This window comes from Meriones unguiculatus, chromosome 3, assembly GCF_030254825.1.
Source record: "Meriones unguiculatus strain TT.TT164.6M chromosome 3, Bangor_MerUng_6.1, whole genome shotgun sequence".
NCBI classification, from domain to species: Eukaryota; Metazoa; Chordata; class Mammalia; order Rodentia; family Muridae; genus Meriones; species Meriones unguiculatus.
Window position 1 is genome coordinate 73687469 of NC_083351.1, and position 25235 is coordinate 73712703.

General features: G+C 39.1%; 1 protein-coding gene and 1 long non-coding RNA gene across 5 annotated transcripts in view; one reads left to right on the forward strand and one right to left on the reverse strand.

The window, feature by feature from the left end:
* Akr1d1 (aldo-keto reductase family 1 member D1) overlaps positions 1-25003 on the forward strand; it is a 287500-nt gene extending 262497 nt beyond the window's left edge. For both annotated transcript variants that reach the window (XM_060380196.1, XM_021638210.2), the window contains exons 5-10: positions 7040-7117; positions 11957-12079; positions 13954-14063; positions 14836-15001; positions 21007-21089; positions 23400-25003. In XM_060380196.1, coding sequence (XP_060236179.1) covers positions 7040-7117; positions 11957-12079; positions 13954-14063; positions 14836-15001; positions 21007-21089; positions 23400-23442 — 603 coding nt within the window. In that variant the 3' untranslated portion in view covers positions 23443-25003. The remainder of the gene's footprint in view (positions 1-7039; positions 7118-11956; positions 12080-13953; positions 14064-14835; positions 15002-21006; positions 21090-23399) is intronic.
* On the reverse strand, positions 7124-13955 carry LOC132653088 (uncharacterized). 3 transcript variants are annotated; one of them, XR_009590755.1, is made up of 4 exons: positions 13354-13955; positions 9709-9840; positions 7800-8003; positions 7124-7459 (listed from the first exon to the last, which is right to left on the reverse strand). It is a non-coding gene; the product is annotated as an uncharacterized LOC132653088 (long non-coding RNA). The 3 variants fall into 3 exon arrangements; XR_009590757.1 differs by lacking the exon at positions 7124-7459 and having other exon boundaries at positions 7463-8003; positions 9722-9840; XR_009590756.1 differs by lacking the exon at positions 7124-7459 and having other exon boundaries at positions 7463-8003.
* Positions 25004-25235: the final 232 nt, after the last annotated feature.

The following is a 25235-nucleotide window of genomic DNA, read 5'->3' on the forward strand; positions in this document are numbered from 1 at the left end:
CTCCATTGTATGGTTTTGGCATCTTTGTCAAAGATCAGGTGTCCATAAGTGTGTGGGTTTATTTCTGGGTCCTCTGTTCAGTTCCATTGATCCACCATTCTGTTTCCATGCCAATACCATGCAGTTTTTATAACTGTTGCTCTATAGTACAGCTTATGATCAGGGATGGAGATACCTCCAGAAGATCTTTTATTGTAGAGGATAGTTTTAGCAATTCTGGGTTTCTTATTATTCCATATGAAGTTGAGAATTTTTCTTTCCAGGTCTGTAAAGAATTGTGTTGGTAATTTGATGGGAATTGCATTGAATCTGTAGATTGCTTTTGGTAAGACGGCCATTTTTACTATGTTAATCCTGCCAAGCCATGAGCATGGTAGATCTTTCCATCTTCTGATATCTTCTTCTAATTCTTTCTTCAGAGACTTGAAATTTTTTCATACAAGTCTTTGACTTGCTTGGTTAGGGTTATTCCAAGGTACTTTATGTCATTTGTGGCTATTGTGAAAGGTGTTGTTTCCCTAATTTCTCTCTCAATCCTTTTGTCTTTTGTATACAGGAGGGCTACTGATTTTTTTTAATTAATTTTGTATCTGGCCACTTTGCTGAAGGTGTTTATCAGCTGTAGGAGTTCTCTGGTAGAGTTTTTGGTGTCACTCATGTATACTATCATATCATGTGCAAATAGTGATAATTTGACTTCTTCCTTTCCAATTTGTATCCCCTTGATATCCTTCAACTGTCTTATTGCTCTAGCAAGGACTTCCAGAACTATGTTGAAGAGATATGGAGAAAGTGGGCAACCTTGTCTTGTCCCTGATTTCAGCGGGATTGCTTTGAGTTTCTCTCTGTTCAGTTTGATGTTGGCTATAGGCTTGCTGTATATCACCTTTACTATGTTTAGATATGTGCCTTGTATCCCTGATCTCTCCAACACTTTAAACATAAATGGATGTTGGATTTTGTCAAATGCTTTTTCAGCATCTTGGGAGATTATCATGTGGTTTTTTCTTTCACTTTATTAATATGGTGGATCACATTGATGGATTTCCATATACTGAACCACCCCTGCATACCTGGGATGAAGCTTACTTGGTCATAGTGGATGATATCTTTGAGGTGTTCTTGTATTCGGTTTGCAGGTATTTTGTTGACTATTTTTGCATCAATGTTCATAAGGGAGATTGGCCTGAAATTCTCTTTCTTTGTTGGGTCTTTGTGTGGTTTAGGTACCAAGGTGACTGTGGCTTCATAGAATGAGTTTGGTAATGTTCCTTCTGTTTCTATTTTGTGGAATAGTTTGAAGAGAACTGAAGTTAGCTCTTCTTTGAAGGTCTGGTAGAATTCTGCACTGAAACCATGTGGTCCTGAGCTTTTTGTGGATGGGAGACTTTTGATGACCGCTTTTATTTCCTTGGGGGATATAGGACTATTTAATTACTTTACCTGGTCCTGATTCAGCTTTGGTAATTCGAATCGATCAAGAAAATTGTCCATTTCATTTAAGTTTTCAAATTTTGTGGTATATATACTTTTGAAGTAAGTCTTAATGATTGTTTGGATTTCTTCAGTATCTGTAGTTATGTCCCCCTTTTCATTTCTGATTTTGTTGATTTTGATGGTGTCTCTCTGCTTTTTAGTTAGTTTGGCTAAGGGTTTGTCTATCTTGTTGATTTTCTCAAAGAACCAGCTTTTGGTTTCATTGATTCTTTGAACTGTTTTATTTGTTTCTAATTGATTGATTTCAGCCCTGAGTTTGATTATTTCCAGCTGCCTACTCCTTTTTGGTGTGTCTGCTTCTTTTTCTAGGGTTTTTAAGTGAGCCATTAAGTTGCTTGAATGAGCTGTCTCGAATTTCTTCTTGAAGGTACTTAGTGCTATGAACTTTCCTCTTAGCACTGCTTTCATTGTGTCCCACAAGTTTGGGTATGTTGTGTCTTCATTTTCATTGAGTTCTAGGAAGATTTTAATTTCTTTCTCTTTCTTCCCTAACCCAGCTGTCATTTAGTAGCGAGTTGTTCAGTTTCCATGTGTGCGTAGGCTTATTGCTATTTCTGTTGTTGTTGAGATCCAGTTTTATTCCATGGTGATCAGACAGGATACAGGGGATTATTTCAATATTCTTGTATCTGTTGAGGCTCGCTTTGTGACCAACTATATGGTCTATTTTGGACAAAACCTAAGAATAATAGGAGTAGAGGAAAAAGAAGATTCCCTGCTCCAAGGACCAGAAAATATTTTCAACAAAATCATTGAAGAAAATTTCCCCAACTTAAAGGAGAGGCCAATAAGAATACAAGAGGCTTACAGACACCCAATAAATTAGACCAGAAAAGAAAATCCTCCCACCACATAATAATCAAACAGTAAGTATACAGAACAAAGAAAAGATACTAAAAGCTGCAAAGGAAAAAGGCCAGGTAACATATAATGGCAAACCCATCAGAATCACACCTGACTTTTCAACAGAGACTATGAAAGCCAGAAGGGCCTGGACAGATATCATGCAGACCCTAAGAGAACACAGATGTCAGCCCAGGCTACTATACCCAGCAAAACTCTCAGTCCTCATAGATGGAAAAAGCAAGATATAAGGTTTTGTCTATAAGGTTCCATGAAGTGCTGAGAAGAAGGTAAATTCTTTTGTGTTTGGGTGTAAGGTTCTGTAAATGTCTGTCAGATCCATTTGATTCATGACCTCTGTTAGATACATTGTTTCTTTGTTTAATTTCTGTTTTGTTGACCTGTCCTTTGTTGAGAGTGGGGTGTTGAAGTCTCCCACTATTGATGTGTGGGGATCTATGTGTGGTTTAAGTTTTATCAATGTCTCTTTTACAAATGTGGGTGCCCTTGTATTTGGGGCATAGATGTTGAGGATTGTGATGTCTTCTTGTTGGAATTTTCCCTTGATGAGTGTGAAGTGTCCTTCCCCATCTCTTTTGATTAATTTTGGTTGAAAGTCTATTTTATCAGCTATTAGAATGGCTACTCCTGCTTGCTTCTTGGGTCCATTTGCTTGGAAAGCCATCTTCCAACCCTTTACCCTCAGGTAATGTCTATCTTTGTGACTTAGGTGTGTTTCTTATATGCAACAGATTGCTGGGTTTTGTTTATGCATCCATTCTGTTAGTCTGTGTCTATTTATTGGAGAATTGAGTTCATTGATATTGACAGAGATTAATGACCAGTGGCTGTTAGATCCTTTGATTTTGATGTTGGCTGTGGTCATAAGGTTGTGTGTTTGGTTGCTTTTTGTTTTACTGTAGTGAGGTTAATTTTTTCCTGTGTTTTCTTGAATGTAGCTAGTTTTCTTGGGTTGTATTTTCCCTTCTAGTGTCTTCTGTAACACTGGATGTGTGTAGGTATTGTTGACATTTGTTTTTGCCATTGAATATCTTGTTTTCTCTGTGTATGAGGACTGAGAGTTTTGCTGGGTATAGTAGCCTGGGCTGACATCTGTGTTCTCTTAGGGCTTGCATGATATCTGTCCAGGTCCTTCTGGCTTTCACAGTCTCTGTTGAGAAGTCAGGTGTGATTCTGATGGGTTTGCCATTATATGTTACTTGGCCTTTTTCCTTTGCAGCTTTTAGTATCTTTTCTTTGTTCTGTATACTTACTGTTTGATTATTATGTGGTGGGAGGATTTTCTTTTCTGGTCTAATTTATTGGGTGTCTGTAAGCCTCTTGTATTCTTATTGGCCTCTCCTTTAAGTTGGGGAAATTTTCTTCAATGATTTTGTTGAAAATATTTTCTGGTCCTTGGAGCAGGGAATCTTCTTTTTCCTCTACTCCTAATATTCTTAGGTTTTGTCTTTTTATGTTGTCTTGAATTTCTTGGACAGTCTGTGTCAGGAATTTTTTAGATTTAACATTTTCTTTGACAGATACATCTATTTCTTCCATTGTATCTTCCACACCTGAGATTCTTTCTTCCATCTCTTGTAGTCTATTGGTTATGTTAACCTCTGTGGTTCCTGTTTTCTTCCCTAAGTTCTTTCTTTCCACAATTTCCTCCATTTATGTTTTCTTTAAGTTTTCCAATTCTATCTTCAGGTCTTGAGCCATTTTGTTGATTTCCTTCACCTGTCTGACTGTATTTTCCTGTTTTTCCATCAATTCCTTCAGCTGTTTGTTTGAACAATTCTCTTTTTCTTTTATTTCATTCAGTGATTTAAGCATTTCCTCTCTATAGGCCACAAACTGTTTGGCTGCAACTTCCTCTATTTCTTTACGGATGGCCGTAAACTGTTTGTTTTTATCTTCCTCTATTTCTTTACGCATTTTATCTGTTTCCTCTGTTATCCTCTTTATCCTCTTCATGATCATAGATGTTAGGTCCTCTTCTTGCATTTCAATTATGCTGGGGTGTCTAGGGCTACTTGTCCCTGGATAACTGGGTTCTGGAGATGCCATATTGCTCTGGCTTTTGTTGGTTGAACTTTTTTGCTGGCCTCTACCCATTGGGTTATCTTAGGTGTTTGGAGTTGGTTTCTGGTGGTTCCTGGAATCCTGTGGTGGAGAGAATCCCTTTGGTAGGAAGATAGTTTTTCCTGAAGGAAGCCTTCTCAGCTTTTTGGGTGTAGACACTGGATGGCTGGTGTTTTTCAGGAGTTGCTGCTGCTCACCTCAGGCATAGAGACCTGAATGGTAATTGTGGTCCTTATTAGTTGAGAGGGCTCTCCTCTCACCAGGAGAAGTCCTGAAGACAGCTGCCCAGTCTCTTGCTGTGAATTTAGTGATCTGCTTCTGTAACCTGTGTGTCCCGTGGTTTGGTCAGTTTTGTTAGGGATAACTGGTTGCCCCTTGGAGCAGTATCTGGGGGTTGATCTTGGGGATCCCGGGCTTTTGTAGGTCTGGAGTTGGGGCTCTGTGCCCCAGTACCCAAGCAGTAATCTGTGGCGGGTGAGTACTGCTCTCCTGGTAACAGCAGGCTATCTGGTGCACAGCAGGTCCCTGGTTTGTGCCAGCCTGCAGGACCTTTTCTGGGGATATACTGGGTGGTCTAAGTCCATCCCCTTTGCTTAGTTCCCTGTGAGGATTTCTCCAGACAGTGACTCCAAGTCTCTGGTGTCCTGGGGTGCACAGTTCTGTCTGTGAGGAATAGTTGGTACAAAGCAGGTCTCTGGGCTGGCAGCTCACGCACCTGCCTGCTACTCTGCAGGAGCTGGGTGCCCAACTGCTCTCTATGCTTCTGGCTTGGGGCCAGATCAGTGATGGCGGCTTATACCCACTGGTCTGCGAGAGACTTTCCCCAGGTAAAGCCTGGTTGTCCCAAGTCAGTACTGTTTCCTTCCTTCCCTGTGGGGCCCTCTCCCGACAGGAACTCCCTGTCTCTGTTGCACTAGGGTGCACAGCTCCGTCTGTGCCTGAGAGCTGGAGTGCAGCCCCTCTTCGTGCTGGTGGCGGGAGGCCAGTTCAGTGATGCTGGCAAGTACCTGCCAATCTGCGAGACTTTTTCCAGGGGAAGACTGGGTGACCCATGGCCAGTCCCGCTACTTTCTTTCCCTGTGGGTTTTTCTCATGACTGGGACTCCCAGTCTCTGGTGTTTTTGTGCCAACCGTTCAGCCTAGGAAGGTGATCAGGGCATGCAGGCGTGTGGCTCTGGTCCAGCAACCTAGTGCCTGTGCAACCCGGGATCTCTTCTGGGTTCTGGCTGGGTGGCCTGAGCATGGACCCAACTGGTTCCCACGCCGTGGGGGTTTCCTCTCACCTGGGAAACACGATCGCTGTTGTTTTAGGGCCAAGAGTTCAGTCTCTTGGTCGCTGTACGGAAAATGTTGTCCTGTTCCTCAGATGCAGTGTTCTCCTGGCACTGCCATCTTGGCCCCCCCCTAAAGATTGTTTTTATGTTCTTTCATTGCCAAGCCCAGGAATGGTTACTGACATACAAAGAGAAGTCTCAAAGATGGCCTATATGATTAGTAAAACTATTATTATTACAGCAAAAATATTAGTGGAAATTAATCAAGAGATAGGTGAACTGAGGACCACAGTTTTAAAAAACTATATAGATTATTTGTTATTCAAACATAATCTTGGTTGTCAACAATTTCCTGGCATATGTTGCTTTAATGTTTCAGATTTTTCAAATTAATGATTTGTACAAAGAGATAGACAAAATCTCTCAAGTGACCTTGAATGGCCATCATGGCTAATATGGCTTTCCCCTTTCCCTGGTCCTTTGTTAGCTATTCTTATAATGTTTTTATGCATGCTTATGTAATTAGACTAGTCATATATGCAATGCATTCAACCATGTCCTTTACCATGGCCATTTTTTTCTTTAAAAGCTTAGAAATGGGAAAGTGTTGAGGATGAAAGGTCCTTGTACACACAGATAAATACAGGGAAAGCCAGGAAAGTTAAACATGCAGGCTCATCTCTTCAAAGGAAGGAGATATTTACCTGTCTTCCTCTTGGAATGCTCGTAACGAAGTCAGTTTACAACCTGGTTGCTATCTGTACAGCCAGGCTTCACTCATACCCCCTAGAATTTATGTTTTGTTTATCTCAGCCCCTTCCCTCCTAAATCTTGAGCAGTGATTCTGAGTCAATAGAAACCATCTTTATGAAAGAAACCATATGTACTTTGTAAAGAGTTTCGATGTAAATACATCTTAAGTTTGTTGTAACTTGGAACTGAGTAATTATCATCAGGAATCTTTTTTCCAAAATTTTACTGTGCTTAAATATGGCTAAAATAAACCAGCTGATATCAAACTCCAAGAAGTTTGGCTCAGCACCAGCTAAGAAGAGTTTCAATGTTGCTTCACCTGGATCAATTCCCTGCCAGCTGTGACACATACAGGGACTCCCACAATGATAAAATATTGTATAATTACATGTCATATATTATTAATAAGATATAGTGTATAATATAGTATATAGTTATATGTACATATACATAGGCTTTATATGTACATATAATATTTGTTAGAAAAGTATATAAATTGGTAAGCTTGATTTGAAAGCTTATATGTTGACAGCTTAAATTTTCTATTTTTAGTTCTTAGGCATAAATGAATGTTTTGTGTTTTATAGCCTGGAAAGGAAATTTATCCTGTAGATGAAAACGGCAAATGGTTATACCATAAATCTAATCTGTGTGCCACTTGGGAGGTAAGTTCATGTGGACAGCTATTGTAAAAGACCTATATTTTTACCTATAGCCCCTATTTTTCCTGCACAAGCCCTAACAGCTGACACCTTTACATTTAATAACAAGTAACAGATTTCTAGCCACACATGCAAATGTATGAGACTTCTGCTTGTAGGTGTTCAATAAGTCTTTCTTTTAATCTTGAAATTGTGTGTATGTGTGGTTGCATATCTCGTGGGACCATGTGGGTCCTGGAGCTTGAATTCAGGTCATCAGGCAGCAAGCACATTTATCCAGTGAGCCACATCAGGCAGTCTTGGTGGTGAAGAATTATTAATTTTTCCTAATTGAAGACAGTATTTCTGAGGAATATAAAAAGAAATACAGAAAACGTGTTCTACTAAAATAGTACTTTAAAACATAAATGAGATAACTTTCTGGTTTAAAATTGAGTTTTAAAAATTAATGTGATGTCTGAAAGAAATGAATTCAAAATAGCCCATGCGAAGCTAAAAATGATTCCACATCCATTTCTGGACCATTTACTGGCTCTTTCCCTGGGAGTACAAGAGTGGAAAAGTTCAGGAACATGAAAACCTGTTGTGACTGTCTGCGGGGCCGATGTTCTTTGGGTCTGGGGATGGGCTTGTGCAGAAGCTTTACCCTAACACAACAGTTCACGTCTTCTGCTCCCATGCTCACCTGCCAAGCCAAAGCCAAGAGAACAAGAATGAGTAAGACTTTCTATTTCCTTCTGGAAGCAACAGCTGAGAGTCTGAACCACAGAACTGTCCAGAGGTTTTAAGGGAGGTTTTCTGATTCCTGGGGCCTGTATCCAAGAGGCCATGCACTTGCTTTATTGTTGTGATGAAGTTGGGGGTCTGGTGCTCCCTTCTAAGGAGTCTCCTGGAAATGAAAATGAGCAAGACATTTGCTTCAGAAAAAAACACTTATCTCAGTAATATATCCCAATGTAAACAGAACAAAGGACCAAGGATCTTTGTAATAAAAGACAGTAAAAAAAGATATCAGCTACATGTATAATGAGCAACAACAACAAAAACACTTAGGCAAGCAAGCAAAAAATACTAACATTTTTTAAATACATGGGAATGCATATTAGAAACAGCCAAAATTAGAAAGAATATAGAACTTAAGAATCAGAGTGAGGAAATTCCCTAATACAAAGAAGAGAAAACAAAACAAAACCCACTTCAACATAAAAGGAAAAACTAAGCAACAGAAAAAAGAATAAAATTGGAATTCCCTGTGAAGAGGTAGGGAATAGAGAAGAGAGCAATATTTGAAGAAGGAAAGATACTGGGCTGATCATAGAGTGCAGAAAAGGAAGAAATCGTGTCTGCATGGTGCTGGGAATGGGCCCTGGGGTCTCAAGAAAACAACTACCTAATCCAAGATATTTCAGCAGTGCAGAAAAGCTTCCTTCTGCCGAAAGGTGTGTAGGTGCTAAACCAAGTAAGCCACCTCACTGACTTCACTCTTAACTCGCAGGGTCCTATGCTTCATCCGATGGATGCGGTCAGGTGGTCAGGCCCAGCCTTACGTTCCTGTTTTATTTTTGCTGTTGTTTGTTTATTTACTCTACATCCCAAGTGTGCCCTCTCCCTCCTCTCTTCCCAGTCTACCCCCAAAACCTTCCCCTCCATCCCCCTTTCTCTCTAGCCTACATTCTTATGCAACTGGCTGATTTAAAAGTTAGTGATAAACAGAACCCAGCTTTACACAGAATGTACACTTCAAACGTATATTTTGATTTTAGGAAAATGATGACCTGAGAAGAGATTTTTTTTTTCTAAATGGTATTTTTCAGTTGTCTTTTAAAATGGTGTTTCCTTTGTCATATTTAACCCTTTAATAGAAAAGACAACACATTTCTCTCAAATTTCCTACAATGGTTATAATGAGGTCTCAGAACATCAAGGAGAAAGACAAGGTGAAAAAAAATTTTAAACTTCCAGAATATAGTAAATACACCAACAAAGGAGGAAAAAGTAGAATAAAGTAATCAATTAAAAAAGAAGGCACAGAAAGAAGGAAAACAAATGATGGAGAAGAGAAAATAAATACCCATATTGAAGACTTAGTGATGTCAATAATTGTTGAATATGTATAGTATATGATGCCTCCATGAAAAGGTAGAGTTTGCCAAAATGCAGAAAACCAAGTTCCACTATATATGTGTGTGTGCACGCACATGTGTGTGTATGAAGCACAATTTTAAATAAAAAGACAAAAGCATGTTAATAGGGAAAAAACTATAGAAAAATATATATCAGGATAGTTTTAACCCAAAGAAGTCTAGGGTGGCTAATTCAGCTTCTAGAAAGAAGTTTAGGCATGAAGCCTACACTAACAACAACAACAAAAGAAAGTAAGCAATCCATGCTTATAATTAAATATTGCAAAGCTTATTACTAATTAAGATAATAGCTACACATAAAATCTGTGGGGTGAGAGTCATGCATGATCTGCCTTTTGACATAATTTCCTCTCATGGAACAGCAGAGGGACTGGGGAGATGGCTCAGTGGTTAGGAGCACTTGCTCCTCTTGCTGAGGACCCAGATTTGGTTTGCAGCCCAACATGGTACCTGTGTATACCACCTGTGTATAACTCCAGTTCTAGGGGCTCTGATGCCCTCTCCTGGGTCTCTGTGGGCACTGTACACATGTGATCAGATAGACTTGCAGGCGAAGACCCATACTCAAAAATGAGTAAAAGTCTAAAAACAACAAAAACAAAACAAAACCATAAAACAGAGTGCCACTTTTTTAGTACCCACAGACAATGTGACGCAGAGTCCTGCTTTCTCATCCACAAAACATCTCAGTAAGTTTTTAAGTATCCTGGTTATGCAAAGTGTGTAGTCTTATTAAGCTGGAATTAAATCTTAAACTAAGAACAAAAAGATATCTGAGAAAACATCAAATATTTAGGAACGGAGAAATACATATAAATAATTCATAAGACAAAAAGAAAATAAAACCAACTATATGCAATCCATATGTTAGCCTCACACAATGTGAATTGAATCTCTAAAAAACAATATTAAATATTTAGATAGAAATTTAATAAAATATGCATAAGCTTTCAACATTAAAAACTATCGTATACAACTAACAAAATCAAAGATCTAAATGAATAGGGGAAATATACCACATCCCTTAATATTCAATATGTTATGATGTTAATTCTCACCAAACTTGACCAAAGACTTAAGACAATCCTGGTTAAAACAAATAAAACAAAACAAAACAAACAAACAAAAAACACTTATTGAAATAATAATAAAAAATCCCTAATGCTAAAATTTATATGGAAATACAAATATTTGCAATGTTCCCAAAGAACTTAGAAAAAAGGAAAGGAAGGAGACATGATGAAGAAGCACTGTATACATGTACGAAATTTTCAAAGAATAATTTTTTAAATGATTTTTTCTTTATTTTTGGATGAGCATATGCCATGTGTGGTGGTCTATGGAGGGCTGGAGTTACAAGCCACTGTGAGCTGCGTGACATGGGTGCTGGCATGAATGTGGGTCCTCTAAGAGCCATCTCTCCAGCACCATCCAAAACACACTTTAAAATAATAATAAGGAAAAAAGAAGTTAAAGGAGTTACAATAAATATAAAAATTGTTAGAATTACAGCCATTGTAACATTAACACAACAGGTAAGCCAGTGGGACAGTGTAAGGAATACTAAAATAGATCCATAGAACACGATGTCAAGATTGTAACTGGAAGTTCAGCGCAAGTCAATGGGAGAGAGTGTCTTTTCAATGGTGGGCTGAAACTAGCTCACACCAGCTTGCAAAACTTGACTCTGAAAATGTCTTTGTAGGTCCACAGCCAGGGATGTCATTCTGCTAGCTTGAATAGAGCTTGGTGATAAAGTAACACCATAGGAATTGGCAAATGCTATAAATTGAGTTATTGTTGTTTTCCTTGCCCTGGATGGCTGGATGTTAAATATTTATCTGCACTCCACTGAAGGTGTTTATAAGTGAATAGTATAAATGAGTCTTTCTAGCGGACACAGGGTAAGATGATCAATCCTCACTTAGAAAGACAAATGGGATGTGCATTGGACATATGACAGGAGTCTACCGCAGAAGGCATCTGAAAGACTCTACCTAGCAGTGTTTCAAAACAGATACTAAGACTAATAACCAAACCTTCAGCAGAAGGGGAGTTAGTATGACGGGGAAAGGATAGGCGTTCCACAAGGACCAAATATATCTGGGCACAGGGGTTTTTTCTGAAACTGTTTCTCCAACCAAGGACCATGTATGGATATAACCTAGAACCTTTGCTTGGATGAAGCTCGTGGTAGCTCAATAACCAATTGGTTTCCCATAGTAAGGGGAACAGGGACTATTTCTGACAGAAACTTAATGGCAGGCTCTTTGACCTCCCCACCTCCCAAGGGAGGAGCAGTCCTGCTAGGCCACAGAGGAGGACTTTGCAGCCAGTCCTGGAGATACCTGATAAAACAGGGCCAGACGAAAGGGGAGGAGGTCCTCCCCAATCCATAGACTTGGAAAGGGGCAAGGAGGTGCTGAGGGAGGGAGGGTGGGATTGGGAGGGAATAAGGGAGTGGGATACAGCTGGGATACAGAGTTAATAAAATGTAACTAATAATAATAAAATTAAAAATAAATAAGTAAATGAGTCTTTCTAGTATGTGCACATATTAGAATCTATCAAAACGCATTTTCTGTTGTTTTGATTTTTATACTATGTATCTATTTGGGAGCAGAGTGGGTGTGCACAGCACACATTCATGATTGCCTCCTGAGAGCAGATTTGTTGACTGTTGGCATTTACCCTATAGGCACTGGAAACTTGCAAAGATGCTGGCTTGGTGAAATCTATTGGTGTGTCTAATTTTAACCGCAGACAGCTGGAGCTCATCTTGAATAAGCCAGGACTCAAGTACAAGCCAGTCGTCAACCAGGTAGAGTGGAATGGCTTCCACTGTGTGTGTTGGGGGGCAGTAAAATGCTTAAATGATAACAAGGCTCCTGGACTTTAGAGCAGGAAGTCTTCTAGGTGCCCCACAGAAATCACAGTCTAAGTCTCTAGGCCAACCTTTTTCATTTCTTTCGATCCACACATCTTAAGAAAAAGGGCCCAATACAAGGCCGTCCAAGCCGTAGAGTTCATGGCCTGCCTGTCTCCACAAAGCAAAGTAGGCATGGTGGGCAATCTGGAGATGCAGAGGAGGCTGAGTTTGAGGCCTGGGCTGCAAGAGTGTGTCTCAAAGAAAACAAACAAACAAAGCCATTTTGAAAGCTCAAATCAAGGTAAATGTAACCAAACTGTTTTTTGTTTTGTTTTTTTAAGAAGAAGAAGAAGAAGAAGAAGAAGAAGAAAAGTAATGAGAAGGAAATGAGACTTGCTGAATCAAGTCATAATATAGAAATTTAAAGTAATGCAAGGCTCAGGAAACTGTAGTGGTAGGGTCCCTTCCGTCCAGGAGTCTGAGACCCGCAAATACCAATACCTTATCTCAGTAAAATATGAAGGGTGGCATGTGAACCAAGATGCAGATTGATGAGAGAAAACAAACACTTAAAGGCTGGTGAAGGCACACTAAAAACCTACTCTAAAAATGCAACAACACAAACTAGTGGCAAAGGCATGAATCTTTCAATTGTCTGAGAATGGCCAGCTCTCTAGAAACAACCAGAGCTTCATCTCACAGCGAACTCCAAAGTTAAAAGGCAGAAATCATTTGTGAATACAGTAGAAGAATTTAGGTGTTTTTTTTTGTTTTGTTTTGTTTTGTTGTTTTGTTTTGTTTTAACAATGGCTACAAAAGCAAGCCATGGAAAAGCCATAAAGGAAGACTGGATCAATGTGAACACACTGGAAGGGCACTGGGATGGACCAATGGCTCATCTAGCACAGGCCCAGGGTTAAGTCTCTAGAACTGAGAGAAGAAGAAAAACTGCTAGAAGCAGAGAGCAAGCAAGCAAGCAAACAAACAAACAACAAACAAAAAACTGATATGTTTAAATACGATAAAAGAATCCATGTATTTATGAATTAAAAGACTAATACAAATGAATCAAAATACTTGATGGGGAAAAAAAGGCTTTAAAACACAAAGTTAACAAAACAAACAGACGGGAATTCACAGAAAACTATCCCCAAGACTATTCAAGTTGGGGGAAGTGTCCTACTCACTGTTGGAGAAAGCTGAATTTAGGTGTGATTTTCTGTTACCTGCAAACACATCCGTATCAGCATTGTAGAGGCCCCGGATTGGTTCCCAGCACCCACACAATGGCTCACAGCCATTTGTCACTCCAGTCCCAGGGAGTCCAACACTGCCTTCTGGCTGTGCAGGCACTGCACACAGGTGGTGCACTCACACGTGCAGGCGAATCGCTCATGTACATAAAATAAAAAAGAAATAAATCCGCTAAGAAAAACTGTGACACTTTTGTTTCATGCGGTTTTCTAGGCTCCTCTAAGCAAGGGAGAGAGTGTCAATGAGTGAGCATTGGTTCAGCCTTTTTGGATAACTGTTTGCATTTGTGACTTTTTTTTTATTGCTGTTGTTGTTTTCTCAGTGTTTGCGAATGTGCCACACAATGTGTGTGAGGGTCAGAGGACAACTTGTAGAAGTTGGTTCTATCCTTGCGCCATGTGGATCCTGGGGACTGAACACGGGTCACAAGACTTGTGGGCAAGAGTTTTACCCACTGTGTCATCCTACCAGCCGCTGAATAACTTCCTGAAAGTTATGTGAACCTGCATTTGGTTATAGGCCTTAATCTTGTTCTCTGCCCTCTAACATAACTCTCGAATGTTACCACACAGGTAGAATGCCACCCGTATTTCACCCAGCCAAAACTGTTGAAATTTTGCCAGCAGCATGACATTGTTATTGTCGCACATAGCCCTTTAGGGACCTGTCGGAACCCACAGTGGTAAGTAATGCTGTATTCTCCTCAAGAAGTGTCTCTTTCCGTGTGGACAGGGCACAAAACCAGTGTGAATTAGCTTGAGTGGAAAGACTCTGTTTGCCTCTGTGATCTTCAAGAAATGGCCTTTCAAGTCAAGATCCCCGTAAACAAATAAAAACTTGTGATACCTTCCTCATTGAGGGGTTTACTTGTTGGTTACATTAAATGTATAGCATTTCCTGTTGCTGCCTGATGAAAAATGCTCATAATGTTGAAGCATTACTGGACAGGGTTTCTGCAGCCACCTTCTGAAAGCTTGTAAGCTGTTGAATTTGGTAAACAGTGGCAACGCCTTTGGTGGAATCCAAGGAGCTTTAGGAAAATGTCTACCTTGATTGCAAGAGTTGAGCTACTTACTTTGTCTTTTTGCCTTTCTACTTCAGACCAAACTCTTCACCCGATACCCACACTCATGAAGAGGGAGAGCTTGTGGAGTGTGTGTGTGTGTGTGTGTGTGTGTGTGTGTGTGTGTGCCTGTGTGTACATGTATTATATACATACATATATCATATATATTATTTGTTCTCTGAATCAACCCTACCCACCCGTGTCTCTTGATCTTCTCATGCTACGAGCAAGTCTTTGTTTCATGATTCACATTCAGAGAAATTAACTATAGGTGACTTGAGTGTCCTAGCAGTGGCCAAGTGAATAAGGACACCAGCAGGATGACTGATGAATTCTTGGCTCTCATCTAAAGATGACATGTATTTTCTTTTCTCTCTACCTCTCCAAGGGTGAATACGTCTTCTCCACCCTTGTTAAATGACAAACTCTTAACCTCACTGGGGAAGAAGTACAATAAGACAGAAGCTCAAATTGGGTTGCGTTTCAACATCCAGCGAGGGGTGGTTGTCATTCCTAAAAGTTTTACACTCACAAGGATCAAAGAAAACTTTCAGGTAAGAGAATTACCTTTGCAAGAGGGGAAAGACAGTAGTGGCTGCTGTGTCACTCCTGGAAATGTTCTCAGTCTCAATTGTGTCACTTCTGTGTGTCCTGCATGTCAAATACTCCTCTGGCTGTGCAACTTCTACCAACAGACACACCTCCAGTCTTGTAAACTAAAAACCAATGCAGATCTACTTTCTCTGGCTATTTCTACTGCTTTCCTTCTTTTTTACAGACAACCTCTTGAAAAGGAAACCTGCTCTGGGATCACTTCCCCTCTTATTTTTGACCCATTAAAATCAAACTTTCACACTGACGGTCTACTTGGGAGAGCTTTTCTCAGGGTAGCCAGGACTTCTGCTTGAGCAGATTCTTTGTTCTCAGTCTTTGTGAGGTCACAGTTTTCAACCACATTTAGTCCAGTTGGCACACTCTCCTTCTTGGAATATTTACTCAGTTGGAAAGCTGTATGACATGGAATGTTTTGAGAACAGTAGCAAGAGCTTGTTTGGTTGGTTTTCCATGCTGGCCTCAAACCTTCTGTGTGGCTAAGGATGGCTTTGAACTCTTGACACTTCTGCTTCCACTTCCCAAGTTCTGAGATTACAGACACGAGTATCTGGCAGTTAATTTAATGTCATAATATGAAATCTCCACTTGTCATGAAATAAAAAAGACTACAGAAAACCAATCCACACTACACAAGGAAAAATAGTGATTAGAAACAACACACATGGAAAGGGAGAAATTGGAAGTTTATCTTAAATTAAAAACCAAAATTTATAAAAATCAGTGGACTTATTGGAGTCACAGCAAATTTAGGTTCCAGTTGCTTATGCATATTGACTCCTAGAAGAAACAGAAAAAGTGTTGGCTCTTTAAAAGACAACTGACAAATTTACACAGATGCTTTTGTAGAATGACCCTAGGGAGAATAATTTTCATCTGAAGGCTTTTCTTTTCTTCAAATTTTATATAGATATATTGATATACCTTCCAAAGTAGAATTTTATTTTTTATTTTTTTTGTTGTTGTTATTTTTATTTTTATTTTTTGGAGTTCCAGTGGGCTTTTATTGAGATAAATTAACAGAAAGAAATAATCAAGATTTTACCAACCATCTTTTCTGAACCGTATATAAACTTGGTAAAGACTCAGGTCCATAGACATGTACATACAATGTAACACATCCCAACAAAAACACACACCCCCAACACACACACACTGGAACATTTGCCAATGAAACAGAAAGCCAATTTTCCCTTTCCCCAAATGTTTTCAAAATTTTAAGTTCCCACTGTTCAAAGTGGAACTGGCTCCTTGTGACTAGCGACATTAGAATTTTATTTTTACTGAGCAAAAAAAAAATATATAATTTTTATTTTCTGATTTGTGTTGTTTCAAAAAAGGGAAGTGACTTTGTGTTCTCCAGACACCCTCCCCAACAACCATTGGTTAAAATACAGCAGTCTGTATCTTACTAACCCAGGCCCACCCCTCCCTTGCCCTGCCCAGCACTGTCTACTGGAGATTTAAATACACCTCTGTTGGAGAATTTTAAACTTGACCTTGTCCTTATTTGGGATAGCCTGTGTCTTAATTAGAATAGATCTTCAAATCTTCTCTCATCATTGACCTCATGAAATCTGTGTCCTTATAAGGCCTGCTGCAGCTTCTGACCAGGACCCATAGTAAACCACAAAGTAGAGATGTAAATCCATAGACACACTCATATTTTGAGTGTTTAGCTTGTCTGGGACTGGTTTTACGTAATTAAATTTAAATATATATTTAACTCTATTTTCTATGTGCCAGTGCTTTGCCTGTATTTTCACATGTGCACTATGTGCAGGCCTGCTGCCTGCAGAGGCCAGAAGAGGATCTCAGATCCCGAGAATTGGAATTACAGGTGTTGTAAGACATTATGTGGGTGCTGGGATTTGAACTTCAATATCTGGATAATAAACAATCAAAGAAAGAATTTCCTGAAGAGAATCCTTGAAAATGATTCATAGAGGAGAAATTAAGTAAGTGTATCTAATATGTACTGTGAAAAGTAAATGATAAGGTTACCTATATATTTTTGTAAACCAGATTACGAGGACCATTAATATATAAGTAAAGGAAAATCATTACTCCACATTTGTATGCTACATATTTTCTAACATATTTAGTATCTGTAAATGGAAATAAAGTAAAGTAGTGAATGAAGAGAAACTTCCTCCCTTTTCATCCCATACATGTCTATTATCCTATAGCGTCAGTTTACAAAGAACATAGATTTACAGGCTGCTTACATAATTAAAATTATAAATTGTAAGCAGATAAACTAAATATTAAAATTGAATTGCAAATAAAATATCAAATGCTAATACAGAATATGTACATAATGATAATAAAATGTAAAGTGTAACCATTTATATTATTTAATATTTATACCAATAAAGATGAAGTGAGGCAATTTTATTTTCTGAACTAAAAATATCTATTTACAAGTTTTACAACTTTTTAGTCCTACAACTAAACCACTAGCTCTTTAGGCTTTTCTTTTCATCAGTGTCATCCTACTACTTAGCTACCTTTCTCTGTGCTCCTCCAAACCCAAGAGAGCTCCTCAGTGAGTTCTTACCCAAAGCTCCTCCAAAGGGCTCTTCCAACCTAAGAGAGAAAGAGAGAGACTAGAGTTACAGAGAGACCTCTATCACAGGTATAATTGCTTATAAAAGAAATTTCAAACTCCTTCCCTACACTCTTAGCAGGCTGAATGATGTCACCATCATGATGGTGGTGGTGGTGAGTCCTCCAAACCAAGAGAGTAGGGGCTGAACCATTTCATCTTTATGGTGGGGTAGTTCGAGGCCATCGGTCACAGAGCAAAGAACACAAGTCCTCCCCCAAACAGCTTGCCTTAAAACATTCTTTAGCATTCTTATCTATAGAGGCTTTCAGAGGTACACCTAAACTACATCTCTTCAGGTCACACCTAACTGTATGTGACAAACGCACTGCCTATTTAAGTTTTTACACTTTGCTAACAATTAGTTTTTCTACGTACAATAAGCAAATATAACAGCAAAGTGAAGAGATAGGAAAAAGTAAGAACAGGCTAGCAAAATGGTTTAGAGGGTAAAGGCACTTGTTGCCAAAATTTTCATCACTTTAAAAGGAACTAATAAACGGCGGAGATAGTAGCCAACACCTTTAATCCCAGTGTTCCAAAGGCAGAGACAGGCAGATCTGTGAGTTAGAGGTCACCCTGGTCTACAGAGTGAGTTCTAGGATGGCCAAGTCTACACAGAGAAACCTTGTCTGAAAAAAAAAAAAAAAAAACAACCAACCAACCAAACAACAGTCCAAACCCCAGAAGCTACATGATGGAAGGAGAAAATAGATTCTCCCACATGTGTACCAACATACACACACACTAAATAAATAAATGTGAGAAACAGAGAGAGAAAATAATTGTAACAAAAACCTAAAGATGTTTTAAATGATGAGAGAAACTGAAATAGTGGTGTACACCTGTGATCCCAACACTCAGAAGGTTGAGGCAGAAATATTGTGAGATACTTAGCAAGATCCAGACCAACTGCAAAGCAAGACCTTGTCTCAATAACGACAATAATAATGGTGAATAAACAAATTTATTCTTTTTAAAAATTTTCTTCTTTCATATATTACTTTCCCTGCTTTCCCCCACACCTCTCTTCCCTCTCTCCAGGCCTCCCCTCTCCCCCAGATCCAACCCTTCTCCTCTCCTCAGAGAAGAGCAGACTTCCCTGGGGACATCAAACACAGCATAACATGCTACAATAAAAACCAGGCACATAGAATCACATCAAGGCTGGACAAGGCAATCAAGTAGGAGGAAAATGGTCCCACAAGCAAGCAAAAGAGTCAGGGACAGCCCCAGCTTCCACTGTTAAGATTTCCACAATAACACCAAGCTACTCAGCCATAACAGATATGCAGAGGACCTCAACAGGCTGATCTCTTCCAGTCCCATGAGTTCCTGTCATTTGATCCTCTGAGCTGTGTTCTTGTGATATGTCTCTGATCCCTCTGGTTCCTCCAGTCCTCCCCCTCCTCCACGGGACCCCTGAGCTCCTCCTAATGTTTGACTGTGGGACTCTGCATCTGCTGCCGTCAGTTGCTGGATGAAGTATATCTGGCCTCTTTGATGATGAGTCTTCTAGGCTCCAATCCCACCACACTCTGCCAGCAGGACCATCTGTAGGTAGAAGGTTTTGTGGCTGCATTAGTGTCCCAACCCTTCTATTAGAGGCCTTGCTTGGTTACAGAGGGTGGTCAGTTCAGGCCTGTGTCCCCATTACTAGGCATCTCTGTAGGGTTACTCTCACAGATTCCATGGAGTTTCTATTGTACTAGTTTCCACCTCACTTCTGAAATGCCTCCAATTCCAGTCATTTCTCCCAATATCCCCTTCCACCACCCTGTCTGATCTGTCCTGTTCCCAACCTCACTGACCCAGTCCACCTGTGAAATCGATTTTATTTCCCCTTCCTTGGGAGATCCTGCATCTTCCCTTAAGCCCTCCTTGTTACTTAGCTTCTCCGGGTTTGTGGACTATATCATGATTGTCTTTTACTTTATGGCTAACAACACTTATAAGTTACCATGTTTGTCTTTCTGGGTCTTGGTTACCTCACTCAGGATAATCCTTTCTAGTTCCATCCCTTTGCCTGAAAGTTTTATGATGTCACTGTTTTTAAATGAGCAATACTCCGTTGTGTAGATGGTACTCCGTTGTGTAGATGGTACTCCGTTGTGGAAATGGTACTCCGTTGTGGAAATGGTACTCCGTTGTGTAGATGGTACTCCGTTGTGTAGATGGTACTCCGTTGTGGAAATGGTACTCCGTTGTGGAAATGGTACTCCGTTGTGTAGATGGTACTCCGTTGTGGAAATGGTACTCCGTTGTGGAAATGGTACTCCGTTGTGTAGATGGTACTCCGTTGTGTAGATGGTACTCCATTGTGGAAATGGTACTCCGTTGTGGAAATGGTACTCCGTTGTGTAGATGGTACTCCGTTGTGTAACATGTCTTCTTTATTCATTCCTCAGTTGAGGGGCATCTGGGTTGTTTCCAGTTTCTGGCTATTACAAATAAAGCTGCTACGAACATAGTTGAGCAAGTCCTTGTGATAGAATGGAGTGTCCTTTGGATATATGCTCAGGAGTGCTGTAGCTGGGTCTTCAGGTGGATTGATTTATAATTTTCTGAGAGCCTACCATAATGATTTCTAACAGTTGTACAAGTTTTACTCCCACCAGAAGCGGAGGAATGTTCCCCTTGCTCCATATCCTCTCCAGCAAGAGCTGTCACTGTGTTTTTTGTCTTAGCCATTCTGACAGGTGTGAGACAGGATCTCAAAAGGACAAAAAGGGAGCCCATAGAATGGGAAAAGATCTTCACCAACTCCACATCTGACAGAGGGCTGACACCCAAGATGCAAAAAGAACTCAAGAAACTAGACATCAACAAACTAAATAACCCAATTTAAAAAAATCAGATAGAGATCTAAACAGAATTATCAACCTAGGAAATCTCAAATGGCCAAGAAACACTTAAAGAAATACTCAATATCCTTAGCCATCAGAGAAATGCAAAACAAAAGAATAAGCAAATTTAAAGACTAGGAAATATTTTTTTCAGTGAGTTAGGTAAGTCTAGAATTAAAAAAAATCCAATGTTTTATCTGAAAAAAATAAGAATCTTCACTTGTGGAACATTAGATGTTTTAAATGCATACTGTTCAGTAAGTCTGAGTGGTCCCAAGCAGAATTGCTTCCAAGACAAAGGTCAAAGCAGAAGGTCAAGCTGTCCCCCATCATCCCCTTTGCTGTACCACACACACACACACACACACACACACACACGTGTGCAAGGAGCCCAGCTCTCTCAGACACTCACAGAGATACTGGCTCTCCCTCACCGTCTCCACTCCCTGATTCATCTTCACAAATATTCTGTCTTTTACTTCTACTATTTCAGATCTTTGACTTTTCTCTCACTGAAGAAGAAATGAAGGACATTGAAGCCTTGAATAAAAATGTCCGCTTTGTGGAGTTGCTCATGTAAGTGTTCCGGGATCTCTAATCAGGTGGTGCTTGTCACATGGTAGGAACATCCAGATAAGGGATAAGCAGTATGTTCTGAATATAAGACATGCTCTGGTGAACATACGCCACTTAGGTAAAGGCATGACATGGAGACAAGGAGAATTAACCCTTCATCCTACAACTGCTACAGCGACAACACAATTCTAAAACAACACTATTTACTTCTAACTAAAAAAATCAAAGAAATACCAAGATTGGAGGGAATTTTTTTTTTTTAAATTCTGGAAGAGGTCTGCTTGTGTAGTAGGAGAAAGAATACCAGATTGTGAACTAAGAACATAGAGCTTTAGTCAAATACTTTATTGCCTGTTAGATTTAGAGCTTGGGGACCGGGAAGATAACTCAGTGGTTAAAAGCTCTTACTGCTCTTTAAAGGACCTGGGTTCAGTACTCAGCACCCATATGAGGCAGCTCACAGCCACAATAACCCCAGTTCCAAGGAATCCAAAACTCTCTCTTGGCCCACAAAGGCACCTATATGCATAGGGTCCACATAAATTCACACCCACACACATACACAAAAACAAAACTAAGTAAATAAGTAAATATTACAGTGGTACATACCTAAACTCCCAGCCTTCAGGAGGCAGCAGCAGTGGATCTCTGTGAGTTCAAGGCTAGCTTGGTGTACCTAATGAATTGCAGGCCAGCCAGGACTACATACTGAAGACCTATTTTCAAAAGTACATACAGAAGTAAATAAAGCTGGAGAGATGGCTCAGTGGCTAAGAGCACTGGTTGCTCTTCCAAATGAGCTGGGTTAAATTCTCAGCACCTGCATGGTGGCTTATAATCATCGGTGACTCCAGTCCTCAGGACTACAACACCCTCTTCTGGCTTCACCAGGTACTAGGCATGCATGTGGTACCTAGACATACATGAAGCCAAAACATGGATACACATAAAAATAAGATAACTCTTTTAAAAATGACTTAGCACTTCAAGCTCTGCCCATCAGCTATCTTTTCAATGAGACTTTTTCACACCGTGTATAGATGTTGCCAAGTTCAGTCAAGGCACTGCAGTAGTCTCTGTTCCCCAAACATTGCAGCACTTTGACATTAGAACTAGTGTAGCTCATACACAGATAACTAATGCATATATGTATATACACATTTATTTTTTGTTCTTCATCATTCCCCATTACTCATTTTGATTTCTCAAATCATGAGGGCCACAACTTTACTGAGTCTTCCCTTTAGGAAGGAGTTAGAAAGCACCCCTTGAAACAATACAGAGTTGGAATGTGATTGAGTCATTGTGACTTTTCATGAGTCAGAAAGTATGTTGGATAGACTGGTATTGATTTTCTGAATTACTGTAATAAAACAGCTCTTTAATGTAAATTTTTCTGGGAGAATTCTGCTTGGCATTAAAACATACCATCTAGCCTCAAAATACATGAGAAAACACAAGAACACATAGTATCTTGTTGAAAACTAAGCCATAAGTCAATCAATGGTTCTTGAAGATATAAAATAATACATTAAGAAGATATAATATGGACTGAATCTACAGTCCTATTGATTTTCTTTTACTAAAACATTATTTGACTTATCTGAAATATTTAACACCAATTCTAACAATACTAGAGAAAAATGACTCATTCTTGCAGAAAACAGCTAGAAAATCAACAAAATAATATAAAGATTAAGCTCCATTAACTTAAAAATAACTGTTTCTTTGAAGGGTAGTGAGCTGTAACTCTTCTCTGATGCTATTTTGTTGACCTCTGACATTGGAGAGCCCTGTTTGTTTTGTATTTTTGTAGTACTTGCAGAGAGCTAAATCTTGGCTGTGTTCCATAATAGAAATACACACTCCAGACTGTTGGAGTCTCCTCTGTTATTTAAAAAGTAGGGTATTCATCATCATCATCATCATCATCATCATCATCATCATCACCATCATCATCATCACCATCATTATCACCGTGCTCATTATCATAAACAGTACAAGATAGGGTTATCATTATCATTATTACAAATAGTAACACTTCAAATGCAAGTATGGGCAGGCAAGACTCTCATCTTGTTTTGTTCTGAGTGAAATGATATAGCTGCAACCAACCTTTCCATGCCTGCCATGTGCTTGCTTACATCATGGAAAGGTACTGGCTTAAGGGAAAATAGAAGTACAGGGGAAACAAAAGGGAAATGACTAGAAATAAAACAGGGAGACAATGACTTTATCAAAGAATGCTGGTAACACAACTATGCCACCATTAGAGTAAATTGTCTTTCTTTCGGGGGTTTGTCTTTGCAGGTGGAGTGACCACCCTGAGTATCCATTTCATGACGAATACTGAACACGGAAAGTTCTTCCACAGAGTTTTTTTTCTTTTGGTCAGAATCTTGAGCTGAGTAATCACCTCTCGATGTGAAAATAAATGGGGTCTTGCTATCCTCAGATTAAGTTGAATAGAACATGCCATACTTAACTTTTGTGTAGAATTAACTTAGTTCTGATGATGAAAAAAAGATTTAAATATATCTAAATAGCCCTTTGCAAGTGCTTTAGGTCAGTGTCTTCAAGGTTGTTGATGGAATTCACTATACTTCAAAAGTAGCATGTAAAAGCAAACTACAACTCATGAATCTGAGACTAACATAGGAATTCTGCGTTGTTCAGCTTTTAACAGGACAATAAAGAGGTTTGTAGCAGCCATGTTTCCAAGTGCTGACCCATGACCCTGACCCACCAAAAATGGTTTGCACCATTCGTTGCAATACAGACAGCCAAGACAGAAATTCACATGCCATTTGTAATGCACATTGAGTAGAGAGAGAATAAGAAGTCTAGAAGAGTCTTAAAGAAAAACATACAGTAAAAAAGCCTAAGGCTGTAGGTTCCTACTGGAGTGCTTGTCTGGCATGCCGGAGACCCAGAATGAGAGAGGGTGTAGCGATAATCATCAAAGCCATGATGATTCTGATTTTATCATTTGTTTCCATCCAGTGTGCCTATTCAGCTTTTACTGTGCTTGAAGGATGGAGAGTTACTGATTCTTTCTCAAATTCTTTTTGTTCAGGGCAGTGGGACATTGAGATAGGGTCTCATATAGTCCAAGCTGCTCACAAATTTACTGTACAGCTGACACAGTTCTTGAATTCTGAACTCTTGGTCTCTCTTCCATTTTTAAGGGCCTGAGCTTCCTCATGACTGGTAAGCCATACTTGCACTCGGCTATAATCATTCTGGCCCACATTCACCAAGAAAACCGTTATGTAAAGAGGCAAAAAAAAAAAAAAAAAAAAACCCAACATATACAATCAAGCTTTGTATCATAACATGGTCTAAAGATGGTGATTTTCAATGAATGAAAATTTAAAGGAGTATCTGAGAAATACTGAAAGATATACAGCTTTGTAAAAGAACATATATGTTCTTTTTAAGACAAGAATATATTGGGGTAGATACCTGAATTTTGACAAGTTACAAGTTCTAAAAGAACATGAGTAATTTTATATATATGTAAAATTCTAAAAAGTGAATTAAATTAATATAACTTTATCTATTTTAATTCATCTAAAATATAGTACATTTGTTTACATTAGATTATTCTCAAAGGGTAAGGGAAATCTAAAAAAAAAAATCTGTATTTCCAATATCAATAGATAAAACTGAATGGCTCAATGAGAAACATGTTTAAGAAATTATCAATTATGAGGGATCGGGACACGGCTGGGATACAGAGTTAATAAAATGTAACTGATAAAAAAATAATAATAAAATAAAATAAAGAAATTATCAATTAAAAATGTCATCTACATGAATCACTTTTGTTCCAATACTAATGTCAACAATTCTGTTCCCTGGAAAATATTTTATTTGTAAGAATTAATAAAGTATGATGATTTGTTCTACAACATGATCTCCATTCTGTTTCTAAGGTAGGGGAAAAACATCTTCATCACAGTAAATTGAAGGGGCCTGAAGTTGAGCTTTGGGAAGAGAAGAAAGAAAAAGGTACAAACAAGAAATCTGTGTCTACCCATGTTGTCAGAGCCCTTTAGGGTTCTTCATGAGGAGTCATGTGGAGGCAGGGCTAGGCATAACATCTTTATCAAACCATTCCTAAGAAGTAGATACTTTAAAAAG